The sequence below is a fragment of the Heteronotia binoei genome, chromosome 19 (genome assembly GCF_032191835.1).
Source record: "Heteronotia binoei isolate CCM8104 ecotype False Entrance Well chromosome 19, APGP_CSIRO_Hbin_v1, whole genome shotgun sequence".
Taxonomy (NCBI): Eukaryota; Metazoa; Chordata; class Lepidosauria; order Squamata; family Gekkonidae; genus Heteronotia; species Heteronotia binoei.
Genome location: NC_083241.1, coordinates 45,383,038 through 45,402,350, shown reverse-complemented (window position 1 = coordinate 45,402,350; position 19,313 = coordinate 45,383,038). Strand labels below are relative to the sequence as shown.

The window sequence follows — 19,313 nt, the reverse complement described above, 5'->3', positions numbered from 1 at the left end:
GTAGGATAGGGGCACCTTCTTTTGGGGCTCACAGAACTGGACGCCCTGGTCCAATCTTTTTGAAACCGGAGGGATGCTTTGAGGAGAGGGGCGTGATGCTATGCTGAAAATCTGGTGGCTCTACCTCCAAAAACAGCAGAGCCCCAGATACCCATGGATCAATTCTCCATTACACCTTGTGGGCATCCGTCTCCACGGGGCATAGTGGGGCGCCCAGCTGCCGCTTCCCCCCACCCCCTGCTTTCTGATGACCCTGAGGGGGGGGGCTCCAATCCAGCGCAGGGAGAAGGAAGGGGCGCTCTGGGGCCAGCCCCCATTCCCAGCCGAGCCTGCCCCAGGGGGAGACCGGAGCAGCCTTCTGCCACAGCACGGCATGCAGGGCTGGTTGTGGGGTAGGGTTGCCAACCCCCAGGTGGGGGCGGGGGATCCCCCGGTTCAGGGTCCTCAGAAAGCGGGGGGGGGGGGAGGGGAGGGAAATGTCTGCTGGGAACTCTGTTATTCCCTATGGAGATTTATTCCTATAGAAAATCATCGAGAATTGATCCACGGGTATCAAGTGTGTGTGATAAGCGGTGCACCAGTTAAGTGTGTGTGTGAGTGAGAGAGAGAAAACGGGGGGAGGGAGGGAGGGAACTCTATTATTCCCTATGGAGATTTATTCTCATAGGAAATAATGGAGAATTGATCTGTGGGTATCTGGGGCTCTGCGGGGGGGGGCTATTTTTTGAGGTAGAGGCACCAAATTTGCAGCATAGCATCCAGTGCCTCTCCCCAAAATACCCCCCAAATTTCAAAAGGATTGGACCAGGGGGTCCAATTCTATGAGCCCCAAAAGAAGGTGCCCTTATCCTTCATTATTTCCTATGGAAGGAAGGCATGGAAGAGGTGTGCGGTCCCTTTCAATGTGAGGGCCAGAACTCCCTTTGGAGTTCAATGATGCTTGTCACACCCTTGATCTTGGCTCCACCCCCAAGTCTCCTGGCTCCGCCCCCAAAGTCCCCGGATATTTCTTGAGCTGGACTTGGCAACCGTATTGTGGGGCAGGAGGAGGGAGGGAGGGGCCTCCTCCTCGACTAGGCCGCGCGGTTGCCTGGCGACGCCGCAGCCGCCCTCAAGATGGCGGCGGGAAGCCCGTCCGCGGCCCCGGTGGGTGAGGGGGGGAGGGGGGAGGCCAGGCCCGGGGGGGGGTCCCGCCTCCCTCCCTTCCTTCCTCCCCCCCCCTGACGCCTCCCCTCCACTCCCGCGCAGGTGCCGCGGAGCAGCCTCGCCGTCCCCGCCGCCCTCCTGGCCAAGGAGGAGGAATACAGGTGAGCCCCGCCGGGAGGGAGGGAGGGCGGGAGAGAGGGGTGCACGACACCCCTGCCGGGTGGGCCCTGACCAGCCTTCTCTTTGCAGGCGCCTCAACGCCCAGCTGGAGGCCAAGACGGCGGCGCTCGTGCGGCAGGCCCAGCAGGTCCTGGTGAGGGGGGGGGGTGCTGACACCCCGGGGGGCGACAGGGCTCCCCTTCTCCGCCCCCCCGCATCTGGCAGCCCCCGAGCCCCGGCTGCTGAGAGCCCCTTCTTCCCCCTGGTCACTCCAGTCTCCTCTCCCCCCCTCTCCCCCTGCTGCAGAGAGACCAGCAGGAAAGGCTGTCCAGGCCACTCTCGGCCCAGGCGGAGGAAGAGGCCGCGCAGCAGAGGTAAGCCTCCAGCAGCAAGGCAGAAGGGGGTGGACAGCGGCAGGCAGGGAGGGCATTTCTTTCTCTCTCACACACACAACTTACGGGAGCGCAAGGACAGGACGGGCCGCTCAGAGTCTTGCCTTGCACCAGTCTCCGTGGTGGCAGAGCACACGCTTTTTGTGTGTGAGCAAGACCCTGGCCTCTCTCTGTGCCCTTCTCTTCTGAGAAGGAGTGCTTCCAGAGTCCTGCATGGAGCCAGTGTGGTGTAGTGGGTAAGTGTGCAGACGACTCTTCTCTGGGAGAACCGGGTTTGATTCCCCACTCCTCCACTTGCACCTGCTGGAATGGCCTTGGGTCAGCCAGAGCTCTCTTATCTGGGAGAACCGGGCTTGATTCCCCACTCCTCCACTTGCAGCTGCTGGAATGGCCTTGGGTCAGCCATAGCTCTCTTATCTGGGAGAACCGGGTTGGATTCCCCACTCCTCCACTTGCACCTGCTGGAATGGCCTTGGGTCAGCCAGAGCTCTCTTATCTGGGAGAATCGTGTTTGATTCCCCACTCCTCCCCTTGCAGCTGCTGGAATGGCCTTGGGTCAGCCAGAGCTCTCTTATCTGGGAGAACCGGGTTGGATTCCTCACTCCTCCACTTGCACCTGCTGGAATGGCCTGGGATCAGCCAGAGCTCTCACAGGAGTTGTCCTTGAAAGGGAGGCTTCTGTCAGAGCTCTCTCAGCCCCACCCACCTCACAGGGTGTCTGTTGTGGGGAAAGAAGATATAGGAGATTGTAAGCCACTCTGAGTCTCTGATTCAGAGTGGAGGGCGGGATATAAATCTGCAGTCGTCGTCGTCTTTGTGGCCAGGTGGAGCAGAGAGTCCCTGTGTTGGAGCCTCCTTCCCTTTCTTGCTCGCGCTCCTGGCTCCCACTTGCCAGGCCATCTCTGGCCTCAGCTGGTCTGGTTCCCAGGGTTCCTGGCCAATAGGCTCCCCCCATTCATTCCCCAAGACTTGTCCCCAAACTAGCAGGCGGCACAATGACAAGGCCTGTGCCTGAAAAGAAACCTGCTGTGTTTCAACATTTGGGAAGGTTAAAACTATCTGGCTTTTGCCGTTTGAAATTGGCACTGAAGCCAGGGAAGGTGCCCATTCCAAGTCTGCCAGCAGCCTTTTCCCCAGGCAACTAGTTTCACAAGAAGTGCAGAGGCCCTGATGGAGGGTGGGGGAAAAGTAGGAACTCAGGGTCCTGTAGGGCTCTTTAGCTCATGCAGTCTGCTTGGAGGGAAGATGGGCTGCTGGGAGAGTTCCAGCTGCCTCACTTAGTTGCAAGAGTCGGAGTAGATGAGGCATGCGCATCTTGGTTAATAAACTAAACTTGCAGATATAAAGTGGTGTTTTTGCAAAGGGAGCCTGCGGGGGCTTTGGATCCCCCCCCCCGTGGGGCTGGCCCCCTCCTAAGGGGCACTTGCTGGCCAGAGACTTTTTGGTATTCACAATAAAAATGTCTAAAATCTGCCAGGTTCATATTATCAAAGAGCCTAAAAGGTGAAGCTGCTGCCTTAGTTACTCTGCACGGAAACAACGGATCCCCTGCTTCCTTCAGCCATTTCAGATACTCACAATATATCCTTTAAAACCTCACCGGTTGAATTATCACTGTCACACAAAAAGTGTGTAAACAGACATTAAGTGCACAGTTTATATTAAGTCAATACAGCAAAAGAATAGAGCGAGCCCCCGCACGATGCTCCCCCAGACTGTTTTCTAAAGTCACGTCTCCAAGGCACCGCCTTCAGCCGCTTCTTGCAGTTCAGAATCTGGGTGGAGACAAGGGCTTTGTCCTGCACAACTTTTCACAAAGAGTTCGAAAGACCATATTTCCTGGATTTCCTACGGTTTCGTTGGTTTCACCCTTCGCCAGCCTTCTCTCAATGCTGTTTTAACTGCAGCCACAGGACAAAGAATTCAATCAGGATCAACACGCACATGCTCAAGTCTCTGCTACCGGCCCTCCAAACTGCGCACTAAATGTTTGTTTACACACTTTTTTGTGTGAGTGATAATTCAACTGGTGAGGTTTTGAAGGATATATTGTGCTTAATACACCGGTGCCTGCGCTATTGTATTCCAGAAACTCAGGCTGGATCGATTGCAAATTTACTGAAATGAGCCCCGTGGAAGCCACTTGGAGGTGGGCTCCCTTCTTCCTCTGCCTTCCGTGCCTTTAAGGAAGAAAAGGGATACAGGGAGGGGTTGGAAGGAAAAGGCAACTGCCTGGGGTTGGTCTGAGGCCTGCAGAGCTGATCTCCTTGGCAGACATTTCCCGGGAAGTGGAGGTCCTGGGCAGAGACGGGCCAGAGAAGCCAAGGGGGTGCAGAGGACCCTGCCCGCTTCCGTGGGGGGGGGACAAGGGCAGAGAGCAGCAAGAGAGGGAGGAGAAGGAGGGGGGCTGTGTGCGCAAGCAGGAGGCTGCAGCCTTGGGACTTGATGCGAGTCTTCTTTGGTGGTGGGCTTCAGCCGCCCCTTGCAGTCAGCCAGCCAGCAGGTGATTCAGTGTTTCCGTTCACCAGCCCAGCAGCTTCTCCAGGCGTGGCTGGGGTGGAGGAGACATGCAGCTGGGCAGGAACACCAAGGACCTGCTCAGGCACACGCCTCTCGGTTCAAGGCTCGTGGGCACCAAGGCCTGTAGGGAGGGATTGCCGTCATGCTTCTTGCAAGGAGAGCGCAGCAGTTCCCTGCGTGTGCCGAGTGCAGCCAGGGCTCCAGTCCTTCCACGATGAGAGGGGGAAAGAGAGCGGCCAGGAAGGCATAGCATGAGGCTGCAACGTGGACAAAGCCCTCTGCCTTCAGGAGGCAGGCCCTATTGGGCAGCGGTGGGGGGAGAAGGAAGCAGTCCTTTGGCACAAGGGCAGACCCTTCCCTGCTGCTATTCTGCAGTTGGGATTTTGCTGCTCTGTTGGAGCTTTATTAGAGACCCCTTTAATTTCAGGGGGAGGGGGAGGCTTTGGCCAGGCAAGGCCATCATGGTCACCAGAAGCAGGCTGGCACCTTGGCTGCATGCCTCCGGCTTGGCTTTCCCACTAGACCACCGTTGCCAGCTGCGGGGCTGGATTCTTCCCAGGGAGGGCAGCCTTCGGAGTTGCGCTGGTGCTTAGGCTGTGCTGTGGCAGCCCTTTCACTCAACAAAAGAGGCCACACATTGATAGGGAGCTCCTCCCTTCCACAAAGAACGCTCCCCCCAGCCACCGACCCCAGGTACTCCAGCCTTGGGGAGTGCGGGTGCCGTGTGTGTGTGTGTGCGCCTTCAGGCCTGGAAGCACAAGGAAGGTGGCACTTGAAGGCTAGCGAGGGCTGCTGTCTTCTGCCCAGAAGGTTCTTCTAACACTCGGTTTTCTTACCTCTGTCTAGGTGCATGGGGCTCCTCTGTTTCTGCCAAATCAGCTTTTCTGAAAGCACCTGTGACTGACGAGCGCCCCAAGTACAGTCTTGGTCTCATTTGGCTCTCCCTAGTTCTCCCCACCCCCTTTCTGCTCCCTTGTGTGCCTCGTCTCCCTTCAACTGCTGCTGCTCTCCCAGTCTCCACTGATCTGGCGTAAGGGGCCTCTGGGGCTCTCGTTGGCCAGAGCAGCCTCCTGCTGAGTGGAGCTGCCTTGGTGGGCGGGACCGGCCTGGCCGGGCTCCTCATCCCAACCCCCCCTGCTTCCCAGTCCCATCGCTTCCAGCAGGCAGGCAGCTGCACTCCTCTCACCCAGAGGTCAGGAACTACCAGGTCAGGCGGGGGCGGGGCGGCTCTTCACTCCCTGCCCGCTCTGGGCCTCGTCTGGGGGGGAATGGGGCAACCTCCGCTTCAGGCTTGCCCACCAAGCCATCAGACCGCTCGAGAGGTGGCTCTCGCCGTATCCTTTGCACCAGATCCTTTCCCAAGTACCCTCTGGCTATCCACCCATTGCCCCTTTGGGTGTTCACCTGCTGCTCAGCACTGGTCTGTGCAGAGGTGCATGGCATGGTTGTCCCTTCATGCAGGTGGCACCCACGGTCCATCTACCCATTTTGGCTTGCCAGGTATTTGCACCGACAGGGGCTTCGAGGGGCCCAAAGGTCTGTAAGGCAGCAGCGCTTTCCAACTGGAGAGCAGAAGCCAGGCCTTTCTTTGTAGAAGAAGCCCAGCAGGAACTCATCTGCATATCAGGCCACACCCCCTGGTGCCAAGCCAGCCGGAACTGCGTTCCTCTGTGGAGAGGTGTGCAACTGGACAAAAAGAAGCAGGGTCTAGATCCGAAGCGACTCCTGCACCTCACGCAGCTCAAGCCAGTCCCACAGCCCCTTCCTCTTTGCAGCCCTAGGAAGTGTCAGGGGGTGAGAGAGGGCAAAGGTCCGGAGGACAGGAGAGCCCAGTGAAGAGGTCCAGCGGGGAGGGGGCCTGGACTCCTTGGCACATCTGGACCCAGCAGTGCCCGCTCTGAAGGCCAACGCGTCTCCCTGGAAATAGGAGCATGTTAGGCAGCCCTTTCCTGGAACCGGGTTTTGCATGGAAATCAGTTTGGAAAGTCAGCTGGATAGATAAAGTATGTGGTCATTTCTTTTCCCTGTTTATAGTTCTGGATAAATCTTTTAAAAGGGATGAAAGAAGATCTGTAGTCTGTTGGAGGTCTGTATTCATCTGCTTCTCAACATTGCTTTCATTTATTTGCAATTGTTTCTCTCTCTCCAGAGATCTGCCTTCTTCTGAACTGCCGGCTCTTCCACACGCCCACAACAAGGTACCCAAATGAAATGGCCGGGTGCTCGGTGTTCCGCGTGCCTGCCAGATCTCTTCATATACCTGAGGGGTTTCTTTTGGTGTGGTGGTGAAGTGTGCGGCCTCTTATCTGGGAGAACCGGGTTTGATTCCCCACTCCTCCACTTGCACCTGCTGGAATGGCCTTGGGTCAGCCAGAGCTCTCTTATCTGGGAGAACCGGGTTTGATTTCCCCACTCCTCCACTTGCAGCTGCTGGAATGGCCTTGGGTCAGCCAGAGCTCTCTTATCTGGGAGAACCGGGTTTGATTCCCCACTCCTCCACTTGCAGTTGCTGAAATGGCCTTGGGTCAGCCAAAGCTCTTGCAGGAGTTGTCCTTGAAAGGGCAGCTTCTGACAGTGCTCTCTCAGCCCCACCCGCCTCACAGGGTGTCTGTTGTTGGGGGAGAAGATAAAGGAGACTGTCAGCCGCTCTGAGTCTCTGATTGAATGAGAAGGGCAGGGTATAAATCTGCAATTCTTCTTTACTCAAGCCCGGCAAGGCCTTTCTCTGCCTTCTCCGCCCCCCCCCCCCCCCATTTGTACTCTGATTTCTTTGTATTTGTGGTGACCTTGTAGATAAAAGTTATTGAAAGCAAAAGTCAGAGGAGACCTGAAAAACAGATTTTGTGTGTTGGAAGTGTGTCTTTGTGCAGCTGGTGTGTAGGGTCTTCCCAGATTGTTCCTCATCGCACTCCGTGAGCTCTGGCTGACCAACTAAAGCTTGTGCAACTCTCAGGCTGCTGTTCTTGGGGTGCAGCAAGACTGAGGCAGCTCCCACCCGGAGAAGCAGCCCTGCTTCTGGATCCTCTCCAAGGGCCCCTCTTTCATTAGGGAAGTTCCACGTGGATATGCCAGTCGCAGACCCTGAAGTTTAGCCGGCTGATCCTGTCACCTTTCCTGTCCCACAACCTTCAGAAAGGTGACAGATTGAAGACTTACCCTGAGCCAGTTCTAAGCAGAGTGTCAGAGCTTAGTGGGCCTTACTCCCAAGAAGGCCTTGCAGGGACTGAGCTAGTGTGCCCAGGATTCCTCCAGCTGCAGTTTTGTCCTCTTGGTGGCTGGCCCAAGGGCTGAGGGGTCCCGCCCAGGATGAGCAGGGAGTGGCCCCACGGGCATTGCCCTTCCCTGGCGGCAGGGAGAACCAGCAGAAGCCGCCCTGCTCTCGGGTCTCCTGGGGAAGGGGAATCGGTGGAGAGGCAGAAATGGAAGCCTGTGATCTTTTCTTTAGCCAGCGAACAAGAAGAGACCTGGCTCGGCAGCTGCAGCTGGGCCGAAGACCCCGTCTGGCAAGAAGGGAAGCAAGACTGCTCCGAGGTAAGGCCGGAGGGATGGGCGGGGCTCCCTCACCTTTGTACCTGCCGGGCCCCGCCCCCTTTGGACCCTGGACCAGCCACAACAGCAGCCCCCTCTCATCATCCGCTGGCCCCATCTCATCCCTTCCTCAAGGAAGCAAGCAAGCAACAGGGAGGGACGGTGGCTCAGTGGTAGAGCATCTGCTTGGGAAGCAGGTCCCAGGTTCAATCCCTGGCATCTCCAAAAAAGGGTCCAGCCACGAGGAGCCCTCCCCCTTCAGCTGGGCCTGGGGGGGGGAAGAAGGGGCAGTTAGGGAGGGGCCATCTTTCCATGCCCTTGTCTTCCCAGTGCCAAGTTGAGGCCATACACGGTCCCCAGGGCAGCTGACGTGGCAGTGCCCGACTTCTCTCTGGCAAAGACCATTGGCAAGATTGAAGGGCAGCTGGAAGAAGGGAAGTGGCCGGAGCTGGAGGAGGAGGAGGCCCTCCTCGGGGCAGGAAGTGACATCGGAGCAGGTAAGGCTGCTGGGCTGCCTTCTCCCGAGTCCCAGGGAGGCCTGCCTTGCTCATCTCCCCAGAGCTCGAGGAAGACCACGAAAGGCAAAGGGCTGGTCTCGGCCCCTACAGAAGCCTCCTTTTAAGCTCTCTGTAGGATGGGGCAAGGGGGGGCAGTGAAGCTGGCCAGAGGACTTCATTTGGCCCTCAGGCCAGAGCATTGCCTGCCTAGCGATAAGCGGCTGTTGCCACACGTGGCCGGCCAGAGATGGGGCTAGCGTGAGCAGGGATGCTGGACAGGGGACACTTGGGGAAGCCGCCCCTGCAGCACCCCTTCCGATCTGGGGAGCCCCTCTGGCTCACTGCTCCAACTGCAAACCCCACCCCCAATGGGGTTTTCGATCCCCACCGCCATCTCTCCAGTCAGCGGCCCTGCGGTGGAGCTTGAGACATCGGCACCGAGAGCATTAAACGAGACTCCTGCTTGGACATTCTTCTAGAGGCCCAGATCCGGTTTCTGAAGGCAAAGCTGCGTGTGATGCAAGAGGAGCTGGACCACCTCGGGCGGGAGTGCAGTCAAAAGGTGAGGGACGAGTGGCAGGCTTGTTGGCGTGACGTGTTGAATACGGGCCCCTGGGATCGCTGCCCCCCCACCCCCCGCCCGAGGACAGCCGGGTGGACGGGAACAGCTGCTTCAGGCCTTCTCTGGACCTCGGGCACACTGAGGGGCTAGGCAGGCCCCAGCACTTCAGGCTTAGATCCCCCCCCCCGAAAAGGGCAAGTGAAAGGCAGCTTTTCTGTCCCGTTGCCTTGTCCATGCAGAGGGGGTGTCTGGCCTGGTCTTGGCTGAGCTGGTGGGCAGGGTAAGCCAGCAGAGGAGACCCAGCCCCTGCGGCCCAACTGTGCCCCCTCCTGCCAGTGCCAAAGGAGCCTCCAGGAAGCTCTCTGCCTTTGTCCTCCCCCCACCCTGCCTGGCCCCCCTGCTGCTTCCCACGGGGGGGGGGAGAGCCTTTTTGCAGTTCCCCTCCTGCCTGCATCTGGCCTCCCCTCGAGCCCACAGCCCTTCCCTACTTCCCACCCTCCAGCCACGGACTGCACAAGGCCCTCCAGGCTGCCCCAAGGCAGGAGGGGGGCTTCCCCCCCATTGCTGGGTGGGTGGGCGGGTGTGGGAGGGGCAGAGGGGGCCCTGTCCTCCCTCCCTCCCTCCACCGTGTTCCCTGCTGGGCTGCAGGATGAGGAGAGCCAGGATTTCAGCCGCCGGCTGAAGGAGGCTGAAGAGGCCCAGGGGAGGCTGCAGCGAACCTCCAGCGCCCAGCAGGCCCAGCTGGAGAAGTACAAGCTGCTGGCGGAGGAAGCAGGGCGGAGGGCAGAAGGGCTGCAGCAGCGGGTCTCCGGGCTTGAGAAGGTGAGCTCGGCCCTGCCTCTGGAGCGCTGGGTGGGGGAGAAGGCAGGGGCAACACCACCTTCAGGAGGCGGGTCTGCCTTGTTTGGTGGGTGGGGCTGGGAAGGGAAGTGGGGCCCAACTGTCCCTCTGGCGAAGTGGAGGCTGAAGGGAAGCGCTCTCTGGGGCACAGCGCCCTGTGAGACGGAGACTAGGGCTGGAGCCCTCAGGCACACTCAGCCTTGGAGGGAGTGGGGGGCTCCTTGTCCTCTTCTGGCCGCCTGCCTGCCTGCCCGACCTCCTCTCTTCTCCCCCACAGGAGCTGGAGACACTCAGGAGGGCCCAAAAGCAGGCCTTGGCCAGCCAGAGCAGCCTGGAAGTGCGCTTGAGCCGAGCCCTGGAGGAAGCGGAGAAAGCCAAGCAGGAGGTGGCCAAGGCGAAGCAAAGCAGCAAGGTGTGCAAGGGGCCTCAAGGTGGACGCAGCTGTGCCCTGCGGGGCATCTGGGCTGCCTCTCCACACCCCAGGCAGGCAGGCGGACAGGTGGGAGGCCCTGGGGTGGAGTTCAGGGCTGGGCCTAAAGAGCGAGGCGTGCCAGCCACGGAGTTCCCTCCCTCCCTCCCTCCCTCCTGCTGCTGCGGGAGCTCCTGCCTTGACCTGCTTCCTTCTCCCCCAGGATCTCGTCAGTCAGCAGCACAGAAAGCTGGAAGAGCTGGCCGGGGAGAAAAAGAAACTCGAGAAGCAGAAAGGAGACCTGATGGCCGCTTTCGTTAAGCAGCTGAAATTAATCGACATCTTAAGGAGGCAAAAGGCAGGTTCCCCTCAGTGTCTGTATTGAGCTGCAGCACAGTAGGAGGGTCCCCCGCCCGCCCACCTGCCCGCCAGCGCAGGCTCCGGCTTCCGTAGCTCTCCTGACCCAGCGGCCACACGGACCAGGGACTCACTCCACACACGTTCCAGGGGCCATTCAAGCATTGGTGTGGATTCCAGAAGGGACCAAACTGGGCGCCCCTCCTCGGCCACTTCTGCTTGGGGAAATGAACGAAATAGATCCCAGTGTGCCACCATTCCAGCGCCATGAGCCAGCTGGCCCCACTGACCGAGAGTGAGGCAGGGGAATAAGCGAGGGTCTCCACTTCCTTCTTGCCTGTGCCCGGCTTTCTTAGGATGGGAGAAACGCTTCATCTAATAGTTTGAAGTCCCCCCAAGGAAAGAACATTCTTGTTAAATAGTTTTCTTTTTCCTTAGATGCACATTGAAGCCGCTAAGATGCTTTCGTTCACTGAAGAGGAGTTCATGAAAGCCCTCGAATGGGGAAATTCCTAACTGCTCCAGCACAGACTGGAAGGTGGAGAGAATCAAAGAAAACGGCCTCATGGGTGAATCAATTAAATGTCCACTTTTCTAGAAAACTGGGTGTGTCTCTGCAGCATCTCTTCCTCCCCTTAAGCCCCGCCCCCGCCTCAGCAGCTGGCTCCTTTCGTTTCCCACTTTTAAAAAAATGGGGCAGGGCAGGCTGAAGAGAGCCAGTTTGGTGTAGCAGTTAAGTGTGCAGAGGACTCTTACCTGGGACAACTGGGTTTGACTCCCCCCATCTCCACTTGCAGCTGCTGGAATGGCCTTGAGTCAGCCATGGCTCTGGCAGAGTTGTCATTGAAAGGGCAGCTGCTGTGAGAGTCCTCTCAGCCCCACCCACCTCACAGGGTGTCTGTTGTGGGGGAGGAAGGGAAAGGAGATTGTGAGCCGCTCTAAGACTCGGAGTGGAGGGTGGGATATATATGAGAGAGCCAGTTTGGTGTACTGATTAGCTGACTCTTCTCTGGGAGAACTGGGTTTGATTCCCCCCTCCTCCACTTGCACCAGCTGGAATGGCCTTGAGTCAGCCATGGCTCTGGCAGAGTTGTCCTTGAAAGGGCAGCTGCTGTGAGAGCCCTCTCAGCCCCACCCACCCCACAGGGTGTCTGTGGTGGGGGAGGAAGGAAAAGGAGATTGTGAGCCGCTCAGATTCAGAGTAGAGGGTGGGATGTATATCAGAGAGCCAGTTTGGTGTAGTGATTAGAGGTTTTTTCTCTGGGAGAATTGGGTTTGATTCCCCCCTCCTCCACTTGCACCTGCTGGAATGGCCTTGGGTCAGCCATGGCTCTGGCAGAGTTGTCCTTGAAAGGGCAGCTGCGGTGAGAGCCCTCTCAGCCCCACCCACCTCACAGGGTGTCTGTTGTGGGGGAAGAAGGGAAAGGAGATTGTGAGCCGCTCTGAGACTCTTCGGAGTGGAGGGCAGGATATGAATCCAATATCTTCATCTACCTCACAGGGTGTTGTGGGGGAGGAAGGGAAAGGAGATTGTGAGCCGCTCAGATTCAGAGTAGAGGGTGGGATATATATGAGAGAGCCAGTTTGGTGTAGTGATTAGAGGACTCTTCTCTGGGAGAACCGGGTTGGATTCCCCACTCCTCCACTTGCAGCTGCTGGAATGGCCTTGGGTCAGCCACAGTTCAGGAGCTGTCCGTGTAAGGGCAGCTTCCAGGAGAGCTGTTGTGGGCAGGTGTGGGGAGGTAAAGGAGACTGTGATTGCTCTGAGATTCAGAGTGCAGGGTAGGGTACAAATCCAATATCATCATCATCATCTTTCCTGCCTTCTTAAAGTAATAGGAATTGTAGCTCCCCAAACAAGTTAGGACTAGTGTGAAAGGTCCAGCTCTTCCGCTGCAGTCAAAGAGCGCCACCCCCTGTCAACTTCTGTTGTCCACTGGAAGGCGCTCTAGAGCAGAGAGATTCTCACTTCAGAGCAAGCCTGTGCTTTTGCCACAGCAGTGTCATTTAGTGGGACACAAAACACTTCGTGGAATCATCTTTAATGTAGACCTCTGTCCAGCTCATCTTTTTAGGCACCTCTGCTGGTCCATACAAACCCAAAGGTCCCTTTCCAAAGGGAGCATGAAGTACAAACTGGCACAAATTGTCCCTCTGATAGGCAAAACCATGGAGAAAGAAATGCGCACAGACTTGAACGTAGCTCCCGCCTGCCAGGGAGTGCAAGCTAGGGTTACTGTGAAGCAGCTTCACCTCCGCCTTCTTCCATAAGCCCGTCATTTTTTCTTCTCTGATAAACTTGCCTGAACTCTTCTCCCAGCATGTCTACGTCTTGCTCATCTTTCAGAACACCCTGGGAGGACACGTGGAAAGAGGGAGAAGGGTTAGCACCCCAGAAAGGACACTCCCGTGCTCGTGGGGCTCTTTCTACTCGTCTTCTGCTAAAGCATCCAAAGGATGTTTTTTTTAAAAAGCAACCCAGCTGCACCAAAGGATTCCTTAAATGCTAGCGTGGCCTTGGGTCAGCCAGAGCTCTGGCAGAGGTTGTCCTTGAAAGGGCAGCTGCTGTGAGAGCCCTCTCAGCCCCACCAACCTCACAGGGTTCTGTTGTGGGGGAGGAAGGGAAAGGAGACTGTAGGCCTCTCTGAGACTCTTCGGAGTGGAGGGCGGGATATGAATCCAATATCTTCATCTACCTCACAGGGTGTCTGTTGTGGGGGAGGAAGGGAGAGGAGATTGTGAGCCGCTCTGAGGCTCTTCGGAGTGGAGGGCGTGATATGAATCCAATATCTTCATCTACCTCACAGGGTGTCTGTTGTGGGGGGAGGAAGGGAAAGGAGATTGTGAGCTGCTCTGAGACTCTTTGGAGTGGAGGGTGGGATATAAATCCAATATCTTCATCTACCTCACAGGGTGTCTGTTGTGGGGGGGGGAAGGGAAAGGAGATTGTGAGCTGCTCTGAGACTCTTTGGAGTGAAGGGCGGGATATAAATCCAATATCTTCTTCTTAAATGCCATGATGTAGAGAGGTCCTCAGCCTACTGCAACTCCCCCCCCATTGCAATGGCTAGTCGTGAGATGGCTAGTCACAGGTCAGGGATGGGGTCCTCTCGTTATCAGTCCAGCAGAATCTGGGGGGGCTCCGTGGTAGAGCCTTCGCTTTGCAGGCTCAGGACCCAGTTGCAAAAAAGGAGAGGAGACCTGGCTAGACGCGGTTTCCATTGCAGCCCCCCTCTCCTCCCCCCCCCCTCGCCCGAGTAGGACAGGCGGGGAGCTGGTCAGCATTTCGGGGATCCTCCGGCAGAACCCGCAAGAGAGAGGCGGAGCTGACAGAGCAGGGGGGACACAGGAAGGACAAGAAGAGCCGGGAGGATTAACTGGGAATGTGCTAGAAACACATTGGCAGAGTGTGGATTGTTGCAAGCAGTAGGGTGGGGGGGGCAGGCCCTCTACAGACTGTGAAGTCAGCCAAGCCCCTCTGCTCTGGCCGCATTCCCTCACTCCGGGTTTTCCCTGCACCCTTGGACGGTCGAGGAAACACTGGCCCCAGGCCTCTTGGGCAGCTGCCTTCTTGCCATCTCAGCCCCACTTCCCCTGGGCTCTGCCATCTCCCCTCCGCTCCCCCACCCGTGTGCCAGGTCTCGCCCTGCTGGCCCCGCTCCCAGCTGCATTCTCTTGCCCTCCAGTCAGTCCAGGGGCAGCCTGCGCGGGACAAGCACAGAGTCGGCTCTCCCACAAGGGCTGGGCTGGAGCGGAGGGATGGCCACCAGGTGGCAGTGCAGCACCCTTGTCTGCAGAAAGACAGGCCACTGGCCACAGCATCTGCACAACTCAGCTGAGAGCAGGGGGGGGGGCAGATGAAAGGCCCCTCAGTGCCACACGGGGGCCCAGGGCTTTCTGCGCAGCAGAGGATGGGCCCCCCTGGGCCATGGAAGAGGGACGGGCAGGTCCCCAGCAAGGCCTGCTGCTCTCCCCCCACTCACCCGGGGAAGGTAGCCCAGCAGCTTGACGGCGTGTGCCTGCAGCAGCTTGCGGCGCTCTTCCTCCACGATGGCCTGCACGGCTGCCGCCCTCCTCTCGTCCAGCTGCCTCTCCTCCAGCTCACGCTCCTGCCCGGGAGAGAGGACTTTGCATTGGTCTTGCTCTGGTGGAGGACCTGAGTTCACGACAGACGGCCCCCAAACTCCCAGCAGCCTCCAGGCTCCCCTGGACTCACCTTGTCTGCCAAGAACTGTTTGCGCCGCTCCTCGATCATCTGCTGCACGGCCCTCTGGTGCTCCAGCTGCTTCATCCGCCGCTTCTGGGCGTTCATCTGCTCGATCCGGTCATCCTCTGCAAACTTGGCCAGCATGGCCTGGCGGAAGGCGGCCTCCTCCTCCCTCAGCGCCTGCTGCAGCACCTCCCGCAGGGCCAGCTGCTCCTCGTAGGACTGCCGCAGCTCCAAGCGCTGCCGGATCTTCTTCTCCATCTCCTCCTGCAAGAGTGTCGCTGTTGCCCTCCACGCTGGCCTTCAGTGCAGGCGCTCTAGTTGTGGGGCACTGCTACGGGGGGAGGGGTCTTCTTTGGCAGCTCCCACCCCCTGTCACCAACACAGCATAGGAGAGCAGCCACCCCCCCCTTCACCTCGGGGACCAGCTGAGGAGGCTTGGAAGGGCCCTGACACCTTGCTGCCCCCCCCCCCCGGGAAGAAGGGTGGGGCAGGCTTTGGCCTCAGCTGCAGGAGGCAGGGCCATGTGGTCCTCCTTCCCCCCAGGCACCTCACCCGTTCCTTCTTCCTGTCTGCCGCCGCCTGCTCCTCCACAGAGAGCTCCTGCCGGACCACCTCCAGCTCCTCTCGCTCCCGCTGCTCCTTCTCCAGGTGCTCCGTCATCTGCAAGGGGGAGGAAGGAGGACAGGCTTCAAGGGCTGCCCCCCCATGGGCAAAGGCCCTCCGCAGGCCAGGCCAGAACCGCAGCCCCTACCATTTGCTGGAGCTGGCGCTTGCGCTCCTCGTTCTCCTGCACTTGAGACATCCGCTTGTCCTCTCTTTGCTGCCACATGTTGGCAAAGGCCAGGATCTTCCGGTTCTCCTCCTCCATCTCTTCGCGCTGCCTCCTCTTCCGCAGGGCCTGGTCCTTCTTAAACTCCTCTATGAAGCGCTGGGTCAGCCTCTTCTTCTCCAGCCTTTCCTGCCTCGCCCTGCAAGGTGTCGGGAAAGGTGGTTTTGGCCATGCTCCTAGACCAGCCACTCACCAAGAGAGAAGGGGCCGGGGCACAGCTGCCCTCCTCTCCTGGGCTCCGGGCCCAGGCCTCACCCGCCCCCCCTAGGCCCCAGGGCAGCTGTGGATTCTCCCAGCATCTGCAGGAGGGCATTCCAACCCCCCCACCCCCTGGGGGCAACTTCTAGGGCAAACTGGCCCTGCAAAGCCCCTCTGCATTCTGCTTGGACATGCCAGAGGTCAATGAGGAATGCTTTGGACCAACACACACATCCCCATTCCACTGCTTGGGCATTTTTGTCTGCTGTTCTGTCAAAGACAATGGGGGGGGGGGGAGAAGAAGCCCACCTGCCCGCCCCCCCTCTCACCAACAGAGGCTCCCTCTTGGGCATGGGCAGAACAGGGCAGTGCCCCTTGTCCAAAGGCCCCTCAACCAGCCCTTGCCAGGCCCGACCTTTCGTCTTCGTCGTAGATCTTCCGCACGATCTCATCGACCAGGAGCTTGTCTCGGAGGAACTCCTCGTAGGCGGCCTGCTTCCGCCGCTCGTTCTCCTCCAGCTGCTTCTCCAGCTCCTGCTGATACAGCACCTGCTCCTCTGCCCGCCTCCTCTCGGCCGTGCTCTCGGCCAGGTCGCCTCGCTCCTGGGCTTCCTTCATGGCTCTCGCTAGCTCCGCATCGCTTTTCTGCCATTGCAAGGGGGGGAGACTTAATCTGTGCCTCTGAACTCAGAGGGAAGGTGCACAAGTGCGCATCCTGAAGAGCCACTTCAGAGCCTCCCCACGAAGAAGGCACGTGGGAGTTCCTCCAAGCAGCCTGGACAACAGCTCCACCTTTCGGCCACACAGAATCAACTGAAGGAAGGTCACCTGTCAGGCGGCAGACTGCACAGAAAACCAGCGGGGAGGGGGGGGGCAGCTTCAGAGAGCAGGAAAGGGGGCTGGACCCCTCAAGGCGGCTTTCTAAAAATGAAGACCTCTTCAATGGCAATAATGTCTACTACGGAGACTCTGCTGGAAAATGTATGAAAAACAGGCCTCTGTCTCCAGACAGGCAGCCACTCAGTCTTCCCCCCCCCGACAGGGAGGCAGAGGAGGGACTTAAGGCCAGTCGAACAGCTGGAGCCAGCGCAAGACCCAAGCCACTCACACGACAGCAGCCTCCCAAGGCAAGTGTTCCAACACAACAGGAATCTTAACTTGCAACACAAAACTGCACGAACTGTGTGAGCTTCCACCAAACCATTTCCCAGTCAGTCAGTCACGGGGGGGGGGGGGGGGGGCTCAGTGGCACAGCCCCTGCTTGGCACGCAGAAGGTTCCTGGTTCAGTCGCTGGCGGCATCCCTGAAGGGGAAAGACCCTTCTTTGCCTGAGTCTTTGGACTGCCAGTCTGAGCAGAGAACACTGATTGTGGGGACCCAATGGCCCAATTCAGCAGAAGGCAGATGCCTGAATCTACATGTTTTGTTAAAGTTCTGCACTTTACAACAAAGAAGGTGATGCAACCAAACCAAAGACGACCATACAAGAAATCCCAGGCAAGATTCCCAAGTCCCCAACGTCCAACACCACCCCTTACCATCTGCTCGTATTTCAGAGCTTCTCTTTCTGCAATCTGGGCGGCTCTTTCTTTGTTCATGTATGCAGATTTCAGCTTCCTCTCCAGCTCCCGAAGTTCAATGCTAAATAAATAAAAGGGAAAGGGGGTGGCGTGGGGAGAATGAAGCACTCCCTGTCCACACCGCTATCATGGGGTGGTGGAGGAGAGCCCAAGAATCAAAGGCATTGCGGGAGGGGTGCAGAGGCTGGGGTGCCCTGCAAAAGTACTGAGACTGGGCTGGAAGCCCCCCAGTTGTGACCTGCCTGCTCTCTAGCCCTACACACTGGATCTTTCACTGCCCTGACCCCCATCAGGGATGCTGCCTACAACTCCCATCAGCCCCAGCCAGCATGACCAATGGCTGGGGCTGATGGGAGTTGTAGGCCAAAAAAAAACATCTGGAGAGCTACCGTTGGCCACCCCTGCTCTAGGCTGACCCTGCACTGAGCAGGGGGTGGACTAGATGGCTTGTCTGGCCCCTTGCAACTCTGAGTTTCTATGATTCACATCTTTGCCTCACTCCCAATTTCAAAAGTGCCAACCGTCTCTTCCAGAGTGCAGGAATAGTATTCAGAGCCGTTTCCTCATAGGGAAACCTACCTGGTCTCTCTCACTTGCTGCCTCATTTTTTCATCTTTAAGCTTCTCGTGGTTTAGCTTTGCTAGCTCCGCAGCCAGATTTTCTTCCTGTTGTAACTCCAGTTCTCTCAGCCTTTTATTCTCTTCTGTCTGTGGCCAGAGGACAGGAGCGGACACCGCACTTTAGAACAGCAAAGCCAAAGAATGGAAAAGGCTACCGAAGAACAACAGTCGCAAAGCAAAACAAATCCCAGACTCGCTTAAGAATTCTGAAGAAACCGGGTAGGCTGTGCCACAAGCACCACCCCTGCCCTGCTGCCTTCTCGCTCATCAGAAGTCTGTTTCGGAGCAATGCACCAGCAGTACAAGGATGCCCCCGGCCGTGCAGCGGGACTCTCAGGAGCCAAGCCCCTCACAAGCAGTGCCTTTTCCCTGCAGGCCCCTGCCCAGGGCTCACCCTCTGGAGGGCCTCCTCGAGGCGGCGCTCGTGCTCCTCCTGCTGCAGCAGGCGGGAGATGCGCTTGCGCTCCACGCGGTCCTCGGCCTCGCACATCACCTCCAGCTGGTGGACGCGCTGCACCTTCTTCTCGTGCGCCTCCTCGGCCATGCTCCGGAAGTAGGCCTCCTGATACCTCCGCTCCAGCTGCTGCGCAGGCGTCAGCTGCCCCCGGGCGCCCTTGCGGGGGGCGGGAAGCGCCTGGCGGGAGGAGAGAAGGCTGCCAACCTCCAGGCGGGCCCGGGAGACCTCCCCCCCCCACGCGGGACTCCCTGCGGGAAGGGAATGGGGCAGCCCCCGCGGACCCAGCCGGGCGGGAGGAGAGAAGGCCGCCGCTCACCATCTTCTCGCTTCTCCCGCTCAAGCGCCGCCGTTGCCCAGGCAACCGGGCCCGCTACGCCACGTCCGGCGGAAAAGCCGCTGCCTGCCCGCCCCCCGAGGACTAGAGCGGCGCTCTCATTGGCTCAGCCTCCAGAGCGGCTCAGCCACTGAGGGAGTGGTGGGCGGGGCAGATGCGCTGTCTCCTGGGCTGTACCATTGGAAGCGCCGGGCCGGGGGGGGGGGAGGAGGCAGAAGCCCTTCTGGCTCCGCTCCGCGCGTGAGAAACCCCCGACACGTGTAGGCCGGAGAGAGGCCCGCGGAGGGGGCACCAGCACGCCTCCTCCTGCCCAAAGCCTGGGCATCTGTGTGGGAGGGGTCTGCTGGCACTGCTCTTCTCTGGCTGGGAGGCTGCCGCAGGACTGCTGCAACAGGCGTCTGGGCTGTGGACGCGCCAAAACCCGCTTGACTGGTGGTGGTTGGGGGGGGGGGTCCCATTTCGTTTTAATGCTCAAACTTTCAATTACCGAGAGATTGGAATGAAGATCTATGGCTTAAAAAAAGTGGCCATTCTAAATAATTCAGTCGCCAAGGCATGCAATGACGTAGGGAAGCCTTGAAGCTCTCGAAGAACCAACCCGCCTATCAACGCTTAATGGCAAAGCGGTGTTTTTAAAAGTTCAGGTCTGCCACACTGGCACAGGAGATTAGAGAC

At 58.6% G+C, this 19,313-nt stretch overlaps 2 protein-coding genes across 2 annotated transcripts; one reads left to right on the top strand and one right to left on the bottom strand.

Annotated features, from left to right (window-relative positions):
- Window positions 1-1,116: 1,116 nt before the first annotated feature.
- Window positions 1,117-11,012, top strand: TEX9 (testis expressed 9). The gene is given in 11 exon segments (XM_060260072.1): window positions 1,117-1,307; window positions 1,396-1,459; window positions 1,612-1,679; window positions 6,367-6,415; window positions 7,663-7,748; window positions 8,076-8,242; window positions 8,722-8,804; window positions 9,453-9,626; window positions 9,922-10,056; window positions 10,277-10,411; window positions 10,849-11,012. Coding segments are annotated over 11 exon segments (1,230 nt in total). The 3' UTR covers window positions 10,927-11,012.
- A 1,424-nt stretch (window positions 11,013-12,436) lies between these two features.
- On the bottom strand, window positions 12,437-18,717 carry MNS1 (meiosis specific nuclear structural 1). The gene is made up of 10 exons (XM_060259829.1): window positions 18,621-18,717; window positions 18,242-18,481; window positions 17,807-17,934; window positions 17,186-17,288; window positions 16,063-16,292; window positions 15,372-15,588; window positions 15,173-15,280; window positions 14,627-14,884; window positions 14,394-14,519; window positions 12,437-12,763 (listed from the first exon to the last, which is right to left on the bottom strand). The coding sequence occupies exons 1-10, from the start codon at window positions 18,621-18,623 to the stop codon at window positions 12,644-12,646; spliced, it is 1,533 nt and encodes a 510-aa protein (XP_060115812.1). The 5' UTR covers window positions 18,624-18,717; the 3' UTR covers window positions 12,437-12,643.
- Between the last annotated feature and the right edge of the window lie 596 nt (window positions 18,718-19,313).

Coding starts and splice junctions, on each gene's coding strand:
- MNS1 (XM_060259829.1), bottom strand. Junction 16,293..17,185: donor CTCTGAAATACGAGCAGATG/GTAAGGGGTGGT, acceptor TTGCAATGGCAG/AAAAGCGATGCGGAGCTAGC. Junction 14,520..14,626: donor AACAGTTCTTGGCAGACAAG/GTGAGTCCAGGG, acceptor TCTCCCGGGCAG/GAGCGTGAGCTGGAGGAGAG.